The 21,662-nt window shown below is 36.8% G+C and overlaps 1 protein-coding gene across 2 annotated transcripts in view; it reads left to right on the forward strand.

The window, feature by feature from the left end:
- LOC139320031 (bifunctional heparan sulfate N-deacetylase/N-sulfotransferase 4) overlaps nucleotides 1–21,662 on the forward strand; it is a 142,967-nt gene that overhangs the window by 58,110 nt on the left and 63,195 nt on the right. For both annotated transcript variants that reach the window (XM_070948133.1, XM_070948134.1), the window contains exons 2-3: nucleotides 9,190–9,277; nucleotides 19,198–19,352. In XM_070948133.1, the coding sequence (XP_070804234.1) occupies nucleotides 9,190–9,277; nucleotides 19,198–19,352 (243 nt within the window). The remainder of the gene's footprint in view (nucleotides 1–9,189; nucleotides 9,278–19,197; nucleotides 19,353–21,662) is intronic.

Raw genomic sequence — 21,662 nt, forward strand, 5'->3', positions numbered from 1 at the left:
TTCCTTTTATCCGGGGGTCCCCAAACTTGGCAGCTTTAAGACTTGTGGACTTCAACTCCCAGAATTCTGCAGCCAGCATAGCTGGCTGGAGAATTCTGAGAGTTTGTTCTGTCCCCGTACCATGCACACACCCAACCAGCCAGCCGAGGGTTAAATAAACTCTTCAAACCCACAACGTCAGTGATAAGGAATTTGGCAGCAACTCCGTGGCTGCCTGCCAAGAGCTTTTACTCCGATAACACAGACAAAAATACACACAGTTTGAATTAAATCCACAGCAAATAGATGTTGTGTCCGAAGGTGCAAGTGCCTCGCCAGAGATTAGCTTTGTCTGTCACAGAATCCGAATGGCCACCACACTCCCTTTTATAGCCTGTGGAGTGTGGTCCAGTGACTCAGCTTAATCTCTGGCACGCCTCCTTTTCTGCTGCTCACGCTTGTCTCTCCGACGCTGGCGTGGGTCCAACCACAATGTTTCTTCGTCACTATCCGAAACACCTGGCTCCTGGCCAATCTCTTCTCCTTCGGGAGACACCTGAGGCATTGCCAGAGAGGAGGGTCCTGGAGAGGGAGGCCTGGCCGTCTCCTCTCCTTCATGTTCAGAGCCTTCTTCCTCCGATAAGATAGGCTCGGAGGATGGAGCCACAACAGAGTTGAAGTCCACAAGTCTTAAAGCTGCCAGATTTGAAGACCTCTGCTTTTATCACTAACTCTTCCAAACATTGCTTTCTCCAGTGAATCCCATTCATAACATGCAAAATTAAATGAGACACTGTTTTGTGATTTGGCTTCCAGTGTCATGTTTGATATTATGCGCTCCAGTACTTGCTTGTTAATGAACTTTGTTGTCCAAGGAATATACGCAGGAGCCTTCTCCAGCACCAAAACTCAAACAAGTCAATTTTCTTCCTATCTTGTTTTTTTAAGGTACAACTTTCACAATCATAAGTAGCTACAGGGAACACAATAGAGCAGGCTATTTGGTTGTGAGCCTGATGTCTTTGCTTTTCCATATTCAGCTCAGATTCATCATTGATGTGCAATCCAACATTTTATTTTCGTGTTGCATTCACACTTCGAGCTAGCTGCGGTCCAGGAAAATGAATTTTTCCCACATTCTATGTCTTCAATTACTATTTTGATGTTTCCATTTCTTGCAGTGGTCATGAGCTTGGTCTTTTTGATGTTCAGGAAGAGACCAACATTCTCACTTTCTTCTTTGATTTTCTTAATCAGATGTTCCAGGCCTTCTTTGGTTTCTGAGAGGAGACTCATAGTGTCAGCATATCAAAGATGGTTGATGTTTCTTCCGCCAATCTTTACCCTGATTTCAGATTCTTCAAGATCTAACTTCCTCATGATCATTTTGACATACAGGTTGAATAAGAAAGAGGAAAGAATGGAACCTTGTCACACTCCTTTCTCTATCTTAAATCAATCGGTGTGTCCGTATGGTATTCGCACAATGGTTTCTTCTTCTCATAGTAATTGCACCAACTTGACCAGATGTGCTTGTTTTGTAGAACTCTCCATAGCGTCTCATGATCAATAAAATCAAAGGTTTTCTTGTAGTCGATGAAGCACATGTAAATGATCTTTTGATATTCACAAGATTTTTCCATGGTCCAGCACAGATTTCCAAAATGGTCGGAAGCCAGCTTGGATATCTGGTAATTCCCTTTTGATGGTTGGTACTAGTCATTGCATAATTTTAAGCAGAGTCTTGCTGATGTGAGCAATTGTGAAATAAATTGGAACAATTTTAGAGTCAGCCATTTTTGGCAATAGAATGAACACTTAGCGATTCCATTCCTGTGACCACATGTTGGTTTCCTACATTTTCTGGCACAGGTCTGTAATGATTGTGGGTAATACACGTTTCTGTAATTCTGCAGGGGTGGTGTCGACACCTGGAGTCTTGCTGTTTGGCAGTTGGGTCATCACCCATATGATCACTTTGTCAAGGATGGCTGGGTCTATTTCTATTTCAGGTCTCTAATGATTCTGGATAGTACAGGACTCAGTAATTCTACAGGGATAGTATCAGCACCTGGAATCTTGCTCTTTGGCAGTTGGTTCTTTGCCCATATGATCTCTTCTTCAAGGATGGCCAGTTCTATTTCTACTTCTTTTTTCTCATCATCCTGAGGTTGGGTCCCTTTGCTACCTACCTACAGCTGTTCTGTATATTCTCACCATCTGTTCTTGATGCCTTGTTGGTCACACGGTAATTTCCCTTGCTTGTTTCTAATGATGCCTTTACGAGCAATAAATGGTGCTCGGAGCTTTCTGACTTGCATAAATGCATTCCTGTGTGACCCTTCATGTAGTCCGCTTCAAGCTGTTTACATCGCTCATTGAATTTCCTGCCACAGTTCATCGGGCATCTTCTCAGCAATGCCCAGCAATTCAAACCTATTTTTCACCTCTGTTGTATACGTAGTAGGGATTTTGGTGACATCAAACTTATTTGGAAACACTGCCTTTTTGATAGTGCATAATTTGACTTTAATCTTTGCCAGCAACAATTTGTGATCTGAACTGCGATCAGCACTTGGATATGTCTTAACAGCAAGGACTGAACTGATCCATCAATGACTGCATAGTACACTTTCAATGATTTCGGTGAAGTCCATTTGGTGAGGTCAAAGTGTGCAAGCGGCATTTATGCTGTTTGATATATTCATGATCCTAAAGCTGTTTCATGGCAAATTTTACCAAGTAATCACCTGCATTGTTTCCGTCACCTAGTCTGAAATGACCAGTGATGCCTGTTTCCACTTGTTTGCCAACTTTTTAAACAATTTTTCCAATATATTTAAAGGTAAAGGTTCCCCTCACACATATGTGCTACTCGTTCCTGACTCTAGGAGGCAGTGCTCAGCTCTGTTTCAAAGCTGAAGAGCCACCGCTGTCCAAAGACATCTCCGTGGTCGTGTGGCCAGCATGACTAAACGCCAAAGGTGCATGGAACACTGTTACCTTCCCACCAAAGATGGCCCCTATTTTTCTACTTGCATGTTTTATGTGCTTTCGAACTGCTAGGTTGGCAGATGCTGGGACAAATAACGGGAGCTCAGCCCGTTACACAGAACTAGGGATTTGAACCGCTGAACTGCAGACCTTTCAATCGACAATCTCAGCATCTTAGCCACTGAGCCACCACGTCCCTGTATTTTTTTCAATATATTTGTTGCTAAATATGTGAAGATCAAAAATTTCTAATAATAGGGCTCATAATAACTGTGATTCAGAACTATGCATATGTTAATATATGCATATTAGTATACAAGCATAAGGAGAAAAAGTGTTCACTTAATCATAGCTATGCGTATCACTGGCACTAATACAGTTATTGATTATATTTTTCCGGATAAGAAATATGAGTTTTAGCTAAATTAAACTGGAATTTTACATGTAAACAAGGGGATCCTTCTTTAACCGCGACGTTGATTCATATGGACTTTTAGGTTAGGAGTAAAGCTTCTTTAATTACTTTGGTTCATGTTTGCTTTTTTATTTTATTTTATTTTATTTTTTTATTTTTAATTTGATTTATATGCCGCCCTTCTCCGGAGACTCAGGGCGGCTTACAATGTGTTAAGCAATAGCCTTCATACTTTTGTATATTTATACAAAGTCAGCTTATTGCCCCCACAAACTGGGTCCTCAATTTACCTACCTTAGAAAGGATGGAAGGCGGAGTCAACCTTGAGCCTGGTGAGATTCGATCTTACTTTAATTGCAGACAGCTGTTGTTAAATTACAGAGCTCTGTCTGTTGAGCTATCCAGGCTCCCTTTTTACCCTGTCTTGAGATTAATAGATGTAGAATTTAGAGTTATTCCCACTTAGCTCATATTTAGAGCTTTATCCATCCTAAGGATATACAAGTAATTATGGCCAACCATATCTATTTGGCACAGAAATAAAGAAAAGGGGGGAAAAGTTCCTTGAATTTCTCAAAGGATTTGATAACCTCTTCACTCTCCTTAGCTAGAGGTGTTTTGACCTTTAATTAAAAGGCAAATTTGTTGTCTTCCATTTGGAGACAGCAAATAATGATCTCATTAAAATGAGGTTAGTGCTCAGGCCTTAGAGCCATAAGAGCTGAAGTCTCATTAGTAGCTAACAATCCAGAACACAGCATATAAATAAAGCTAATATGGCAGAGCAAAATGCCTTGGTGCATTAAATTTGAGCAGAATCAAATGTTTACAGTCAGTGATGTCTGGGGCATGAAGTTTTAATGTACTTAATAAAGGAAAGCAAATTGCTTCCTATTAGCCATGAAATGTTCCTAGAGAACTAGCCTCCAAAAAGTTTATTATGCAAATAGTTGTAATTAACAAGAACATTGTGAAAAAAATATCATGCTTGCTTAATAGCTGCAGCAATTATGAAGAATAAAGACAAGGCAACTCAAATAATAACGACAATATTGTTGAAATTTACACTCTGTCGAGTACAGACAGAATATAAATCTAAGTCTTATCCTATGGATGCTGAAGGATATGCTTATATGAAGGAATAACTACAATATTGATTCAATAAAAATTAATATAATGAGATTGCCAATTTAGAAACTTTCTTAACAACATAAGTGCTTATTTGATTATATTGTACAATATAAATAACTAAACTGGGAATTTTTTACTTGAAACATTTTGAATGCAGACATTTCTGGTTAATAGTTTGCTTGTGAACCAATATTTAATTTATCAGAGTTGAAATATATCTGTGGTCAGAATTTTATATTTTGCAATAATTACTTTCATAATGAACTTTCAGGGAAGTTCATAAAGCCATGCATAATGCATTAAAAAATAAGATAGACATTATTTCAACCTCTAAGCTAAATTATAATATTCATTTTATTGAATTCACTCCAATTCCTTTCAGGAGGTGATTACTATTACTATTACCATTACTATTATTACTGTTGCATTTAATTTTCATAATGCCTTTGCTCCCAAATGAGGCCAGAGCTATATACAAAAAAGTATTAAATCAATCTTCGATTTTAAAAGAACACTTTGATAAAATAGCAACAAAGCCATATAAAAATAAAGCAATATGACATTTAAAAGCAATTTTATTTTTAAAAATCTTTTTTACCACTAGTAGTTAACTGCTGAGTTAGAATTAACAAAAAGCAATACTGAACTAGTGTAAAGGTAAAAGTAGAGGTTTCCCTTGCACATATGTGCTAGTTGTTCCCAACTCTAGGGGGTGGTGCTCATCTGTTTGAGAGACGAAGAGCCAGTGCTCATGAAGATGTCTCCGTGGTCATGTGGCCAGCATGACTAAACGCCAAAGGCGCACAGAATTATGTTACCTTCCCACCAAAGGTAGTCCCTATTTTTCTACTAGCACTTTTTATGTGCTTTTGAACTGCTAGGTTAGCAGAAGCTGGGACAAGTAACGGGAGCTCACCCCGTTATGCGGCACTAGGGATTCGAACCACTGAACTGCCGACCTTTCGATCGACAAGCTCAGCATCTTAGCCACTGAGCCACTGCGTCCGCATTGTACTAGTGTACTTTGCCCTAATTGCAGGCCTATTTCTGCTTCTATTGCCTCTATTCTGATCCACAATGCTGCTGTCCTGATTTAGTATGTGCAGCAAAGTTATTGAATGATTCCTCCAAGTTTGCTCTTTCCGGTTCTGCCTTCCTGCTTTTGGTGCCTTCATCAGCCAGGACCAAAATATCTGTCAATCATGGTGCCAGAGCAGAAACTATGAATCTGGTTGTAAGACTTATCCCCATCTCAAAGTGTTTTCCATGTTTTGCCTCTTCTCCTAACCCCCATTATAGGCAACACCCTTATAAAACCCTGAATAAAGTAAAAAAATAAATCTGAATTTGAATCACACAAAAGTATTTTTTTCTCTTTCCTTTCTTTATAAAATCAGTAAGCATTGACATCCATAGTTCTGTGTGCTCACTCATTTCACTATAGTATTACACCTGTTCAGTATAACCAGGTTTCAAGGTACATCAACCAGATTTGTCTTATCTCTGTACAAGGCGGTATGACCACACCACTTGGAATCACCTTGTAATGGGGATGAGTCCCACAGCCAGATTCATAGTTTCTGCTCTGGAACCATGATTGACAGAGATTTTTGTCCTGGCTGTTGAAGGCAGCAAAGACAGGAGGGCAGCACTAATGTAGTGCCTCTCTGACTGGCTTGACTTTACATCTTGAATTATGAATTGATAACAGATTTTACACAGCTGAAAGGTAACACACCACACTGTGTTGTGACAGGATAGGATAGGATAGGATAGGATAGGATAGGATAGGATAGGATAGGATAGGATAGGATAGGATAGGAAAGGAAAGGAAAGGAAAGGAAAGGAAAGGAAAGGAAAGGAAAGGAAAGGAAAGGAAAGAGCCTTGGTAGTACAATGGTCTAAGGCACCTGTTATTAAGCTGGTTATTAAGACCAGATGCCTGCAATTACTGCAGGTTCGAATCTCGCCAAGGCTCAAGGTTGACTCAGCCTTCCATCCTTTCTAAGGTGGGTAAATTGAGGACCCAGTTTGTGGGGGCAATAAGCTGACTTTGTATAAATATACAAAAGAATGAAGGCTATTGCTTAGCGCATTGTAAGCCACCCTGAGTCTCCGGAGAAGGGCGGCATATAAATCAAATTAAAAAAAAAAAAGGAATATGACCATGAACATCCAATCAAAAGCATTTTGGTAAAATTAAATAGCACCAGCTGCCTGCAATTACTGCATGTTCAAATCTCACCAGGCTCAAGGTTGACTCAGCCTTCCATCCTTTCGAGGTAGGTAAAATGAGGACCCGGATTGTGGGGGCAATAAGCTGACTTTGTATAAAAAAGAACACTGCTTAGGGGGGGTGAAAGCCCTACTAAGCAGGTATATACAAAAGTATGAAGGCTATTGCTTAATGCATTGTAAGCCGCCCTGAGTCTCCAGAGAAGGGCGGCATATAAATCGAACCAATCAATAAATAAATTGATAGGAAGGGGAAACAACAATGATATTTTACTGGGATGTGCTATGGAAAATAAGCAGAACAACAGAATAACAGAGTTGGAAAGGACCTTGGAGGTCTTCTAATCCAATCCTGTGCTTAGGCAGAAAACCCTGCCACTTCAAACAAATACAATCTCTTCTTAAAAACTCCCAGTGTTGGAGCATTCACAATTTCTGGAGGCAAATTGTTCCACTGATTAATTGTTCTAATTGTCAGGAAATTTCTCCTTAGTTGATTTGTTTAATCAATCAATCAATCAATCAATCAATCAAAATCATTTTTTAGGTTTCAATCGCCTGACCATGCACACTAATATTCTTTGTATTTGTTTCAGTTCACCTGAATCCTTTGTTAAAAAATAAATAAATAAATAAATAAATAAATAATTGTGCATGCTACTAAAGTATAGTATCCCCTTTTCTAATATTTAATAAAGTTACTATTTTGGTCTTTGGTTCTTGCTTTTTTCATTAATGATATGTATTACAGTATGATTGCAAATTCTTAAATTATTTCTGCATTTAAACATATGGGATTATATCATAGGATTCATTGTAGACAATAGATTTATTGGTAAGTTTGGAGTGGATCCTAGATATAAATATGTGTAGGAGTTAGTAGGTTTATATTGCTTACGTACTGTATGACCTTTGTTTCAAATGGTCTCAATTCAGGTTGTTGAATAAACACCCTGATGGATTCCTTGTGTTCTTCATCAAATTCTCAGTTTATGTGGAGACCAATCCATCAGGAGCTGTATAAATAAGGGCTTGTGGAACAATATATAAAGCTGCCTTTCTATGAATTGATATTATATCCCTCATATACGGGGAGAGGGCTACTCATCAGGTGATGAATTTTGACAGTTTTCATAACATCTGCAAAGATTAGAGTTTCGTATCTAAACTGTATTTATAAATGGTATTTATAATTTTAAATACTTTAATAATGAACGTAATTAGTCTTCGCTATAAAAATGCATAGAAATGTATTGCCATCTTATAAAGATAGTACCATATAGGCCCGTGGTGGCGGACCTATGGCACGCGTGCCCGAGGTGGCAAACAGAGTCATCTTTCCGGGCCCACAAGCTGTCATCCAACTCACTTGCAACTGCGTATGCACGATGGCGCGCCAGCTGGTGTCCAGGCCTCTGGGGCACATGCATGCAATTCAAGGGACACAGTAGATCTTCGAGCTCTCCTGCGCATTTGTGTGTGCATTGTGCATGCAAAAAACATGCACATGTGCAGATGGTGCGATTGCATGTGCAGTGCACGGGAGTGTTCTGCCCCAGCTCCAGATTCCCGAGGATATTGACACACACCAATGGTCCTTATCAAATTTATTAAGTAGCAAGAATAAACCAAAGTCCGGCAAAGGTTGGCAACCAGCCCAGAAAACAAGATATGATAAGACTTTTCCAAAAATGCTCTGATGATAATTTGTTGTTTCTAGCAAGAAACTTACTAAAGGTGTGTGACTTAAATAGGCTAAAGGAGTGGCCAATTATCCTCAAGCCTTACTCTCGAGGAGACCTCCTCCTCCTGAGTAGCCACTCCTGCCTTTTGGCAGCCCTGCGTGCTCGAGCATTGAGGAGAGGCTCCTCCACTTTGCTCTCTCCACTTGAAGGAGCCTCTGGAGGTTCTGAAGGCCCTGGCTGAGTCTCTGCCTCTGGCACCACATCCTCTTCAGCCTCCTCGCTGTCCGACGCGAGCGCCGGCTGTGCAGGCTGCTGGCGCGACACCACACCAGCCTCCTCGTCGTCGGGATCAGCCATGATCCGCGCAGGCCGCTGGCGGGCCACAACAGGGAGAGCCGCACAAAAGCGTTGCATATGCGCAGATATGTGTGGTTGTACGCGCAGCACACAGGTCACGCAAACTCATGTGCATGCACAGATGGTGCAGTTGCATGCTCAGCGCATGTGGGAGGAGCCGCGCATTAGTGTGGATGGCATGCATGCACGCAAAGCGCGTACTTGTTTGGCACTTGGTGAGTAAAAGGTTCATCACCACTGATATAGGCTATTGTGATAGCATTCTTTGACATTAATCTTACATCTCGGACAATTGTCAGTTTTACTGACAAAAAAAAAGTTGTGATAGGGTTTTCTTTTAATCTTTTATAGTTGATTTTTTAAAATCTAAAGTTTCCTATATGTTTTTTTCAGGCTTTACTGGAGACACAAGTATTACTAAGGAGTCAGGTTGCAAATTTTACCTTCAACCTTGGATTTTCAGGAAAGTTTTACCATACAGGTAAGCAGGAACCACATAATAGCAGTTAAAAGCCTATGAAAAACATTAGAGACATTTTTCATTATATTGCAAATACCTTAATATTAAAATTACAATTTTTTTAAAGTTAAAATACAAGAATTTCCTGTTCTAAACAAACCCTGTTTTAAAAATCAGTTACTACAAAACTGTTCATAAATATTAACTCCGGTTTATAATTATTCAGTTCTACTGCTTTGAACCTCCTGAATATTTGTTTTGAAATAATATTTCTTTAGGCAAGTAGAAGAAAAATATTTTAAAATTGCAAAACTATCTCTACTTATTTTTAAATTTAAAAATTTTAACAACCTTGATAAATATCAAAATGTACACAGTTATCGCATGAAAATTCACTATGAATCTATATCTTATTAAATTGATATATGTTTATCAATGTCTCTGAAATATATAATTCTTTTTTTTTAATGTGCATATTTCAATTTTGAGCATTTCAACTCTCCAACAGACTGTATGGGAACTGGAGGTTTATTTCAAAATCGTGCTAAAATTACATAGAAAAATAGTCTAGTCATTTTCTTAAACAGATAATGTTAACAGAAGATTTATAAAGAGTAAATAGGACCATCAGGTATTTATATTAAGACAAAGATTCCATAAACAACTTTTTTTCATTCTGTTATATAGAATAAAACAGAAAATGTAGATATTTGAGAGTTCTCACGTTTTAAACAAGAGTCATATTTGCATGATACACGCCCTGCTGTGACTTTACATGGATACAAATTAGTCTTACCAAAATACTGTGACATAAGCAAGGAGGCATCCTGGAAGGATTTGTATGGTCCGAAGGAGAAAAGATGTGATTTAAAAGGAATTTAAATTAAATGAAAAGAGGATTACTTCACATTTTGACTCCTAAGTAATTAATTGATTTTGCCCCCATGTGCTGATCCTGCAGATTAGTATTACCTGCTTCCAGGCACATTTTGTGTATTTCTCCACTCTGCTTCCAGTTTCTTTTTAATGCCTGTTTAAACTTTATTCATTTGCTGTCTGTTTCTCAACTATATTTCTTCATTAAGAGGCAGCTTTAAAAGTAAGCAAAGATTAAAGGCTTCACAGCGGTCAGTGTGGTTTCCATAAATCCAGTCTGCATCTCACCATCTCAACTTCATTATTGACCTATTTACTTTTCAGAAATTAATAGAAGAGATTAGTTAGGATTTGGCATTACTGTACAAGTACTTTGCATTTTCAGCATGGTTTAAGTTGAAGAAAAAAAAATTAGAATGCATTACAGTAGACCAAGGGTGTCAAACTCGTGGCCCGCAGGCTGGGTGCGTCACGTGTTGTCCCGCCCCCGTCCGGTTTAGCGAAGGGGGAAAAAGTCCCGATATGTCACGGGATGCCAATGCAGGTTTGACACCCTTGCAGTAGACAGTAGAAGAGTTCACTGCTCAGTCCTTTTGAACAGTGCATATATGAAATGATCCCCAGCTGGTGTTGCTATTATTTAGATATAAATTGAATAGTGTTGGAATATGCTTAAAGTTTGCCATGTAGCCCAAAACCCAGTTAGTCATGTGGTGATAATATGGAGCCGTAACTGCTTTCACATCATGAGCTACCAAGAAAAGATAATATAATACCATTTGTGACATTGCATTACTTCATTGAGTATTATAGCCTTCAGAAGTTTATAGTAGCATGCTAAATTTTATTTGCACTCAACCTGTGGGAGCTGCATAATGCAGAAAATATAAGGTAACACTACTTTCCTCCATAATTAATTTATAGATTGTTATCGGAACAGTCTTTACCTTGAATTATAGAAGCAAGCATGTGTGTGTTGCCTGTTTGAAAGCCAAGTAAATTTTATTTTTAGGAAAGTATATGTGAGACAATAAACTTATATTAAAAGCACACACAGAGAGAGAAACATACACACAAACACACGCCCACACCTCTCAGTGGCAAATAACAAAATGAAGATGCAAGCAGCAATAGCACCTTATTGCTCCTTTTGTCATAATTTGGACTCACTAAGAAATATGCATAACTTCTCCAGGTTATGAAGAAGGGTGGCTACTAATCTTTAAAAAGAACCCTGACAACATGTGAATTAATCAACAGAAAGTGCCTTTGAGCATTGCCTTGAGTTCCCCACTGTGTGATTAGCCTCTGTATGGTTGGCTATATATAATATAACTTCCTAGTTATATTGTTGCTTTTTCAGGAATAAGAGAGGGCTGAATTAGGTTTTAGTTTCTAAATTATTTTTCAGTAGCTTTAGTTCTGTACTTCATTAATATCTTTAAGATGAAAATATAATAGATGCTCTCCACATTATTTCTTTGCTATCCACATTGTCAGATTAAGGTAATGAAAGAAGGAAAGAGCTCAAAGGAAATATATTAGCTGCTGAAATGAACTTCAACTTTTAAAAATCCTTTCTACTGGCAACCAGCTAAAATGTCTGGAATCTCTTTTCTTTATCTCATATTGTCACAGGGACGTATTTAAATGAAAGACCGGTTTTTAATGTATTTCACTCTCTCTTCATTGATTTCTTAGAAACTTCACAATATATTTTTTTCCCACTGTCAGAAGCACAAGGCTTCTGACAGTAAAGGAAAAATTCCAAAATCTAAACACCAATTCAATGAAATTAAATGAAGCACAAATCACGTACTTAGAAATATCATGAAGCAAATATTGTAATGTACTAAATGTACATTTTGAACTTTTTGATTCTATATTATTTACATCAATATTTTCATATTTTAGAGAGTATACTCAGACCTGTGTACACACCATTTTGTTATCTGCTTCCCTTAATTCTCCAAAACACTCTGGAATGAAATAGACTCCATCCATTCTGAACAAAATTCTTGTGAAGGCAAAATAAAATTCAGTATGGACTTAAAAACAAACAGAACAATTGTTTGTACACAACAAAGCTCTTACTTGCCCAACATAGAATGCCATTTTTTCTCTACTCTCCCCTGTTCACTCTATTTCCTCATATCCCAAAATAAATTTATCAGGGGCTGAAGAATGTACTAGAACCACACATAATGTTGCATGGAAGGGAGATGTAATTGAAGAAATTGGCTAAAAGCAGGTACAAAGGAGATATGATTCAATGGTTTTAATGCGTTACATCTAAGCCATGTTCATAAAGAATTCTAGATATTTTTTCCAGGATTATCCCTGCAATATGAAAGGTAATAAACAAGATAATAAATCTAAGTAGATACTAGTTCAGGGAAAGTAGTTTCTATCAAGTGAAAAGAAATATATAATGACAGATCCAAATAACTGGCTACCTTTCATTTGAAGTTATTTTCTGAAGATAAATAAAATTATTTATTTATCCTGTGAGGGGTGCTACTCATCCCAGTACATAACTTCATTATTATTTAAACTGTACCCGTTCTTTACTAACACTCTAAGACAGGGGTGTCAAACAGATGCGTCACGCACTGGCCACGCCCACCCCCGGTTTACCAAAAGGGGGGGAAGTTGTGATACGTCATGTGATGACAATGTGTCATCGTGACTTTGTCATCCCTGCTCTAAGTCTACTTGAGAAACTCTTGTCTAGACTGAAATGTCTTGACATGAAGTTGCAGAGTTCAGTATAGCCTGCAAATTACCATGTTCCCTGATTTGACAGTAATCTGGATAATGTATTTTCCAATCTTCCTTTTTCAAGAAGGCACTTGCCAGAGATTTACCATAACTTTGTGGACTAGGCATATGTATCATTTGTTCAGTAAGTACTACTTGTTCCTTACGGCCATAACTTTAGTCACTAAACAAATGGTCGTAACTCAAGGACTACCTCTATGGTAAAGACAGACATTTCTGCCTATGTGAAATAGCTAATTAGCTGCTTGGATTAAAACTGACGCATACAATTCAAAATAGATGCAAGTCTCCAAGCAACATAATATGGAAAAATGTACTTCAGAGAAAAATGAAGCTTGAGGGTGTATTCAGTGACTGAGAGATTAATAGAGAACAGCAGCATCTATTTCTGTCCTCCAGAAATGGTTGCCAAGTGCAAATAAGTTCTCATTCATGAATATATCACTCTGAGAATAACGTAATAGCCTATCATAAGTAATAGATATTTTTTTTCCAAATTCTTCAAGGGTATCCACATTTAAATAATTCACACAACTTGTAAATTATTGAGCAAAATATTTTAAAATTGTGTTCCACGTTCCTACTGAATATTTCGCTAACACCAACTTTCAAGTTTTTGATGTGATCATATTATTAGTTTTAGTTATTCAAGTCCGTTCTAATCTCCTATAGGAATATACTGATAAAATATATATCATGTCATATTTTTTTCTATTTGGAAATAGAAATTAGCCTGAATTAAATCCATATGGAATATAAAATGATGCTAAGGCTTAAATACGGTGAACATGCTTATGATTATGTATTCTATAGAGGTTTTTAAGACTCACTAAAATAGCACAAATCCACAAGATAGGTTTGTGACTTCCATTAAGCCATTGTTGTACTATGTATTCTGTTAAGCAAGCCCTACTTTTTAGGTTGGTACTGTTGCTTTGTCATTTCAACTTAGAGGCAGCCTGCCATTATCCATACAAATGTATACCTTATTATCAAATTATAAATAAAACATGGACAGTGTCCTTTAATTAATACAAATGTGGCTTGTTTAGCCAAATAAGTTTTTAAGATAAGATGAGGAACAAGTTTTGTTGTATCAGTCTTATGGAAATTTTAGCAAGCTTTATCAGTATATGGAAACTTGTCTGCTTCATTGATTTCTTCCCGAATGCACAATTCTGGTTCCTGAACACATATTGAATGTAGGATTTCAAAAAAGGAATATAAGATTGTGAATCTGCCAGAAGTTTATAGGTTAAAAAGATGGGTTCCAGGAGTATTGCAATATGATTTCATTCTATTTTACTTTGATATATTCAGAGGTGGTATTCAGCAGGTTCTGACCAGTTCTGGAGAACCGGTAGCGGAAATTTTGAGTAGTTCGGAGAACCAGTAAGTACCATCTCTGAGTGGCCCTGCCCCCATCTATTCTCTGCCTCCTGAGTCCCAGATGATCGGGAAGAAATGGGGATTTTGCAGTAGCCTGCCCCTGGAGTGGGATGGGAATGGAGGTTTTCAGTATCCTTCCCCTGCCACGTCCACCAAGCCACACCCACAGAACCGGTAGTAAAAAAAATTGAATCCCACCCTTGGATATATTGTAGTATCATGTTCAGAATAGAAATGATAAAACAACCAATCTCAATTAGATCCCCAGCAAGGGGGGGGCGGGGAACAGTCTTTGGAGATTTATTATAGGTCATTGTTTATTCCTTCTTTTGCTCCTAAATAAATCATTGGGAGGACTAAATCTGGAAGGTTCTGTTTGAAAAGATGGTGATTTGTATTCTGCTTGTGGGGATTTGGAATTGAAATGCTTACTTTGGGGGCTTATGTGTCTGTTTAATTCTCATGACTTTTGTTGTTCAGGGTAACAATTTCCCTAGCCTGTAATTAATAGACAATAATAAGAAATAATAGTTTCTCTCATGAGAGAGCTTCCAAAGGATCGGATTTATCACTATGATGGAGACAAGACAGGATTAGCTGGACCTTTGCTTTACTCAGAAAAGGTTACATCCTGCAACGGTATTTATATCACCATCAAACGTGCACATCTGACTATCCTTAATAAGTGAACAAAAAATGCCAAATCAAGTGTTGAACATCTGGCTAACTATGTGACAACCATTATAAAATCCTCCAGAGTGATTCATTATCACCCTTACTATCTTGTCATTGCTATGATCACACTTTCAGTTATTTTGAACAAAAAAAAAATCTTGGCTACCAAGCAGCATAAAAATGCTAATAAAATCCCTCATTTGCTTTCTATGGATGATATGAAGTTTTATGGAAAATCGGAAATTGAAATCCCGTCATTGACAAACATTGTCATAATATTTTTTTTTACATAGATATAGAATTTGACCTAGAAAAATGTGTTCCAGTAGCAAACAATCAGCCAATAAATCATAAATAGTAATGGAATTGAAATGCCAAATGACCAAATCTCAAGAGCCTTTGAGATGAAGCCTACAAGTATCTGAGTATTTTATAGTTGGATAACAAAAAGTATGGACAAATTTAAAAAAGGTGATTAGTAAAGAATATATTCAAAGAGTGAGAAAATTGCTAAAGACAAAATTGAATGGTTGAAACACCATCAAAGCTATCAATATTTGGGCCATACCTATGGTACGATACACTGTAAGAATTATTAACTGAACATAAGCTGAACTAGACAATTTGAACTGAAAAACAAAAATAACTCATAACTATTGATCTTATATTTCATTCCTGTAGTGATATGGATAGATTATACCTGCTCCTCAGAAATGGAAGCAGAGGTTTACTTTAAGTCAAACTGTCAATCAAGAAGAGTGTGCTTTGACCGGTTATGTAAAAGACAGCCAAGCATTGTTGCAAGTTCAAAATTGGAACTTACTAAATATACATTAAATAAAGTGAATATCAAAATATTGTAAAAGGAAATGTATTGCATAGTCCAATTTCTACAAAAGATCGAGGGGGAAGTGGATAAAGACTGGACCTGGATTGCAATCAGAACATTAAAAAAAAAAACCACCCTCATTCTGACAGCCCAAGAGCAAGCTATTGAAATTAACTCAATCAAGAGCAGAACTGAAAATTCATCAAATCAATATTTTTTACTTCTTTACTTTAAATTTAAAAATAAATTTAAAGTGCAGTCTGTGCAAAGAGACAGAAAACACAGTAATTTCTTAAATTCAGTTCATGCAAGAAGATTGTACGAACTAATTGTACAAACAATGACGTAACACAGTGACCAAAATGATTCACTGGATCACCTGTAAAAATTATCATGTACCAGTAATGAAAAATTGTTGGAATATTTAGTTGAAAAAATAATTTTAAAATGAGGTAAAATATTGTAGGATTTCTGAATACAGACTGATAACACGACCAAATATAACTCTGGTTGAAAAGAAGAGAGTGTGAGTAATTGATGTGGCAATACCAGAAATAGAAGATAAAGAATTGGAAGAGATCACAAAGCATCAGGATCTGACAATCAAAATTGAAATGTTATGGCATAAACTGACCATCCTAGTGATGGTCCTAGTGGGTATATTGGGTGCCATACCAAAAACATCTTAGATGACACTTAGGAAATCTGTGCGCTGACAAAGGGTCCATCTGTCAATTACAAAAGGCTGCGCTGAACTCTGCTGATACATTATGAATCCTAGGTTCTTGGGAAGAACTAGATGCATATGAAGCCCAAGATCAGCTAAAGAACTGGTAGCTGTTTCTTCACATTGTTATGAACAAATAATATTAAATAATAATTATTATTATTATATGGGACAATTTTGTTTCCTGAACACTTTTGGGTGTATTTTATGGATTTTTGGCTGCTAATCATGAAAGCAACCTGTAATTTAACCTATCATGTACTGTTTTATAGAAGTCGCCTGTTTTGGCAATGTACACCATTTATGGGTTATGTTGCACACATGAAACAAACATATGAAAACATGGAACTGTTGTTGAAGCACACCTGGTACACCAAGTACAACTAGAATATCTGTGGAGATTTAAAAGTGTGTCTCTACTGCTGGAATGCAGGTTGGATATACCATGTACAGTTATTATTACATATACGAATGGGACAGCCATGCAAGACAATCTCATTAGGGTAGGGTAGGGTAGGGTAGGGTAGGGTAGGGTAGAATAGAATAGAATAGAATAGAATAGAATAGAATAGAATAGAATAACAGAGTTGGAAGGGACCTTGGAGGTCTTCTAGTCCAACCCCCTGCTTAGGCAGGAAACCCTACACCACTTCAGACATATGATTATCCAACATCTTCTTAAAAATTTCCAGTGTTAGAGCATTCACAACTTCTGGAGGCAAGTTGTTCCACTGATTAATTGTTTAACTGTCAGGAAATTTCTCCTTATTTCTAATTGAAGTTGCTTCTCTCTTTGATTAGTTTCCACTCATTGCTTCTTGTTCATTACATTAAAAAGAAATAGCCACTCTGAAAAAATTTAGTTCCAGGACAGAAACATGTGGCACATGAACCAATTGCTGGTCTGACAAAGGTATTTTTGTTTTGGCTTTTCGACTGGTGAAAAATTTTGTAAAAATAATAAACAAGCAAGGTAAAAGTTTTCAATATTTGAGACAGATATTTCCAAGAATATCTGATACCAGAATTAAGGAAGACATTTTTGTTGGTCCACAGATCAGAAAAATCACCAATGACAAGCAGTTTGAAGATCTGTTAGCGGGGCCAGAGAAAATTGCCCAGAAAGCATTCAAGGATATCGTTGAGAATTTTCTTGGAAACTACAGAACATTCAATCCAGCTAACAAAGTCCTTACAGTATATAGGACCATGAAGTGCAAGGCAATGCACAAAGAAAGCTGTCTTTTCATCTGATTGCAGCCTATCTCAAACATGCATATAGATTCTAAGCCTGCATATTTCCTGCTAGGCAGGACCTTATAATTGGTTTCAGGATAGTGTTCAATGCAAAAAAAAATGTTGCTTAGATTCTACAAAAACCAATATTTATATTTTATCCCAGAATTCCTGGTGTTTTAATGCATTATATGCAGACTTCCCAAACCTGTTGAAGACATATGTGCTAAGCACATTAGTTCCTGCATGAAGTCATTTTGCTAACAATTCTTTTTTGATACTGCCTTTAAATTTTATATGAACTTTCAAAAAAGCACAACAAAGAATGTTCTTTCTGTGCCAACTCAGAAAGCTCAAACTGCCTAAAGAGCTGCTGATACACTTCTACAGAGGAATTATTGAGTCTGTCATCTGCACCTCCATAACTGTCTGGTTTGGTTCTGCAACAGACTTCAACCGATAATTAGAACTTTAGCAGAAAAAACAATTGCTACCAACCTCCCTTCCATTGAGGACCTGTATACTGCACGAGTCAAAAAGAGGGCTGTGAAAATATCTACAGACCCCTTCAATCCTGGACATAATTGTTTCAACTTTTACCCTCAAAACGATGCAATAGGACACTGCACACCAGAACAACTAGACACAAGGACAGTTTTTTCCCAAATGCCATCACTCTGATAAACTATTAATTCCCACAACACTGTCAAATAATTTACTAAGACTATATTATTATTATTATTCTCTTCCTTACTATCTCTTCTCACTTATTACTATAACCATGTGCTTGTATCTTTTAATTAATATTATTTTTACTTGTTTCCTAGAACGATTTGATAGCTTATTAGTAATCTTGACTATCACTAAGAATTGTATCTTTTTATTCTTGATGAATGTATTTTATTCTCCTGAGAGCATATACACCAAAGATAAATTCCTTGTGTGTCTAATCACACTTGGCCAATAAATAATTCTGTCAACTTGCAAAGCTTTCAAGTTGCCATGAGCAGGAGGGAGGGAGAACTGAAGTGAATTCCATACATTTTCTGACCGCAATCAGAAGGAGGGTGTTAGGTTTCACAGCCAGTCAAAGTGGTTAATTGGAGAATGTGATTTATGACATAGCCAGGGGGAGGGGAGAGACAGGGTCATAGGGGAACGTAAATCTACGTGGGATCAGTCCTGACTGCATCCGAGTATTGCCGGAATATTGCTCCTAATAAATTACTATATTTCCTTTGAAGTTTGGATCATGGCTCATGAATTAATTAGGGCATCTTTCGGAAACTTGACAAATTCTATCTATTAAGAATTTTTTAAAAAACATAAGCAAGACACCAAAACTAATATATTTTATACTATCACTTATCTGAAAATAATTGTATCATCATGTCCTTTACGATATAACATTTGCCTTTCATTTCTTAGGAACCGTTGAAGAAGATGAAGGAGATGACTTGTTGTTGGGATCTGTAGACGAATTCTGGTGGTTTCCTCACATGTGGAGCCACATGCAACCTCATCTGTTCCATAATGAGTCATCACTAGTGGAGCAGATGATTCTGAACAAGGAATTTGCATTAGTGAGTATCTCTAAAATATATGTAGATGCAAAATTGGCTGCCCCTCAACATTATACAGTAATTTTTTTTAAGTAAAATGAGGGTAAGAGTATTACTCTAGATCTGATCACTATAAAAATATATTTAGTAAGTTTTGGTAAGAAAAGCTGGTCACTTTGGTTTTCCAGATTCTAGCAATGGAGTGGTGTTTCTAGGAGCATGTCTTAACAGAGGGCTGGTTATGAATCAGATATTTCCAGTGACTTATGCCTCTTTACTAACTCTGACTATATGACTTTTTTCTCATAATTCTTTATTTTGAAACCAAATTTGGATTGGACAGTCCTTCAAGTAGAGAACTCTGTCCATAATCTGTCTGTCTGTCTGTCTGTCTGTCTGTCTGTCTGTCTGTCTGTCTGTCATCTATAAATGGATGTGTGTGTGTGTGTATGTTCCAGCATAACTCTGGAACGCCTTGAGCAATTTCAATCAAACTTGGTACACACATGACTTACTCTCTGGAAAAAAATACTGTGGGGAAAAGACATCCCTAACACCCCTCGGTGTGTGTGAGTGTGTGTGTGTGTGTGTGTGTGTGTGTGTGTGTGTGTTCCAGCATACCTCTGAAAGCCTGGGCCGCTGAAATAAAAAGGAATAAATTATATCTATAGTGTCAAATCACAGTACTTTTGACAGTAATAGTGTACATTTTGGATTCACGTTCTTTAAGAGACAGCCTGTTGTGCCTTAAAATGGCTTCTTCTGTACAACACAGTGAAGTTGCACAGTGGTAACAGCTTCACAGTACTCCACAAGGGGGCTCCCTCTGGTAAGGGGGATTGGTTCTTAGCAATTTCAACCAAATTTGGTACACAGATGACTTACTCTCTGGAAAAAATACTGTGGGGTCTAGTACAGGATTGGGATAAATAAATACCCAGACAACACCGGGTTATCAGCTAGTCATAGATAAAGCAGGATTTTGCATTCCTATAGCCTTATATTTCAAATCTCTTTCACAACAGATACTGCTTTATTTTAATTCAAAACATAGTATATGGAATCTTAGATTATCCTTTTATATATTGGGATAATTAACATAAAATGGGTGCGTATAAATAATATAAAACAGACAAAAAGTGATCACACAGTTTTGATTCCTTTTTTCCTATCTTGAAAATCTTCCCATTCTTCTTTGCTATGAAGATATTTTGAAGAATCTTAGGGTATTCCAGAAAGAAGCAGTTCCATCATTAGATAGAGACCTCTGGATTTATATCAGTCACAGCCAGCTCCACAATATATTAGGAATATATAATTGTTGTTATTATTATCATTTATCAAATATATTATCAATAAAGTAAATTACCGTGTTTCCCCGAAAAATAATACCTCCCTGAAAATATTTAAACACATTGTGCAGCCAGTCCCTGCCATTTCCTCTGCTTAAGGTTAGGGAGACAGAGCTGGAAATCAGGTAAGACAGCAAGAGGAACCCCGTCTTGTTCCGCACGCCCCAAAATAATAAGACCTCCCTGAAAATAAGGCCAAGCACTTATTTCAGGGTTTAAAAAAAATATAAGACAGGGTCTTATTTTTGGGAAAACATGATATATTCCAATTCATGAATTCAAAATTCCTATTTATTGGCTTTATTTCGTATTCATTTTGATGATGATAATGATGAATACTGTTTTCTAAATATATTTTCTATTGTAAATTAATATTACCACTACATTTTAGAAACAATAGTCGAGAAGGAGTGTCTGAAGAGCCTTTTAGATGGGTTTATAATTTTGTGACTTTTGATTCAAGCCCTGACCATAGTCTTAGAATTAAAAATATTTTTCCAACCTGATACCATTCAATTAGTTTGAAATTACAGTCTCCAAAATTCATATCCAAATCAGCCAAAGAATATGATGGCTGAGAATTCTGGAAATTGTATTTCTGACACATCTGGAGGGATGATTTTGTTAGATGTCTATGACTAGTTGCAAATCTGAAAATTTCTCTAAACTATGAATTTAAAGTAATTTAGTGATTTTAATATTGTCCATGAAAGTCTACTTATCAGTATGAAGGGATCTGATATCGTTACAATAAATTTGTTTCAATTTTTTTTACCAATATTAAGGTAAAAACTAAGAAATTAAGAATTATCATATAAAAGCATCTGTATCTAAAAACTCTAAGGATGATAAATGTAGAATTAAAACATAGAGAGATAAAATGTGTAAATCTGTATTCTTTTTCCTTAAAACCTATAGAATAAGCCATGGTAACCAAAACTGTACAAAATCAACTGCACAAAATCAACTGCAACTTGAA

Source organism: Pituophis catenifer, unplaced genomic scaffold (assembly GCF_029215685.1).
Source record: "Pituophis catenifer annectens isolate HBS135680 unplaced genomic scaffold, rPitCat1.0.hap2 SCAF_8, whole genome shotgun sequence".
In the NCBI taxonomy this organism is placed as follows: domain Eukaryota; kingdom Metazoa; phylum Chordata; class Lepidosauria; order Squamata; family Colubridae; genus Pituophis; species Pituophis catenifer.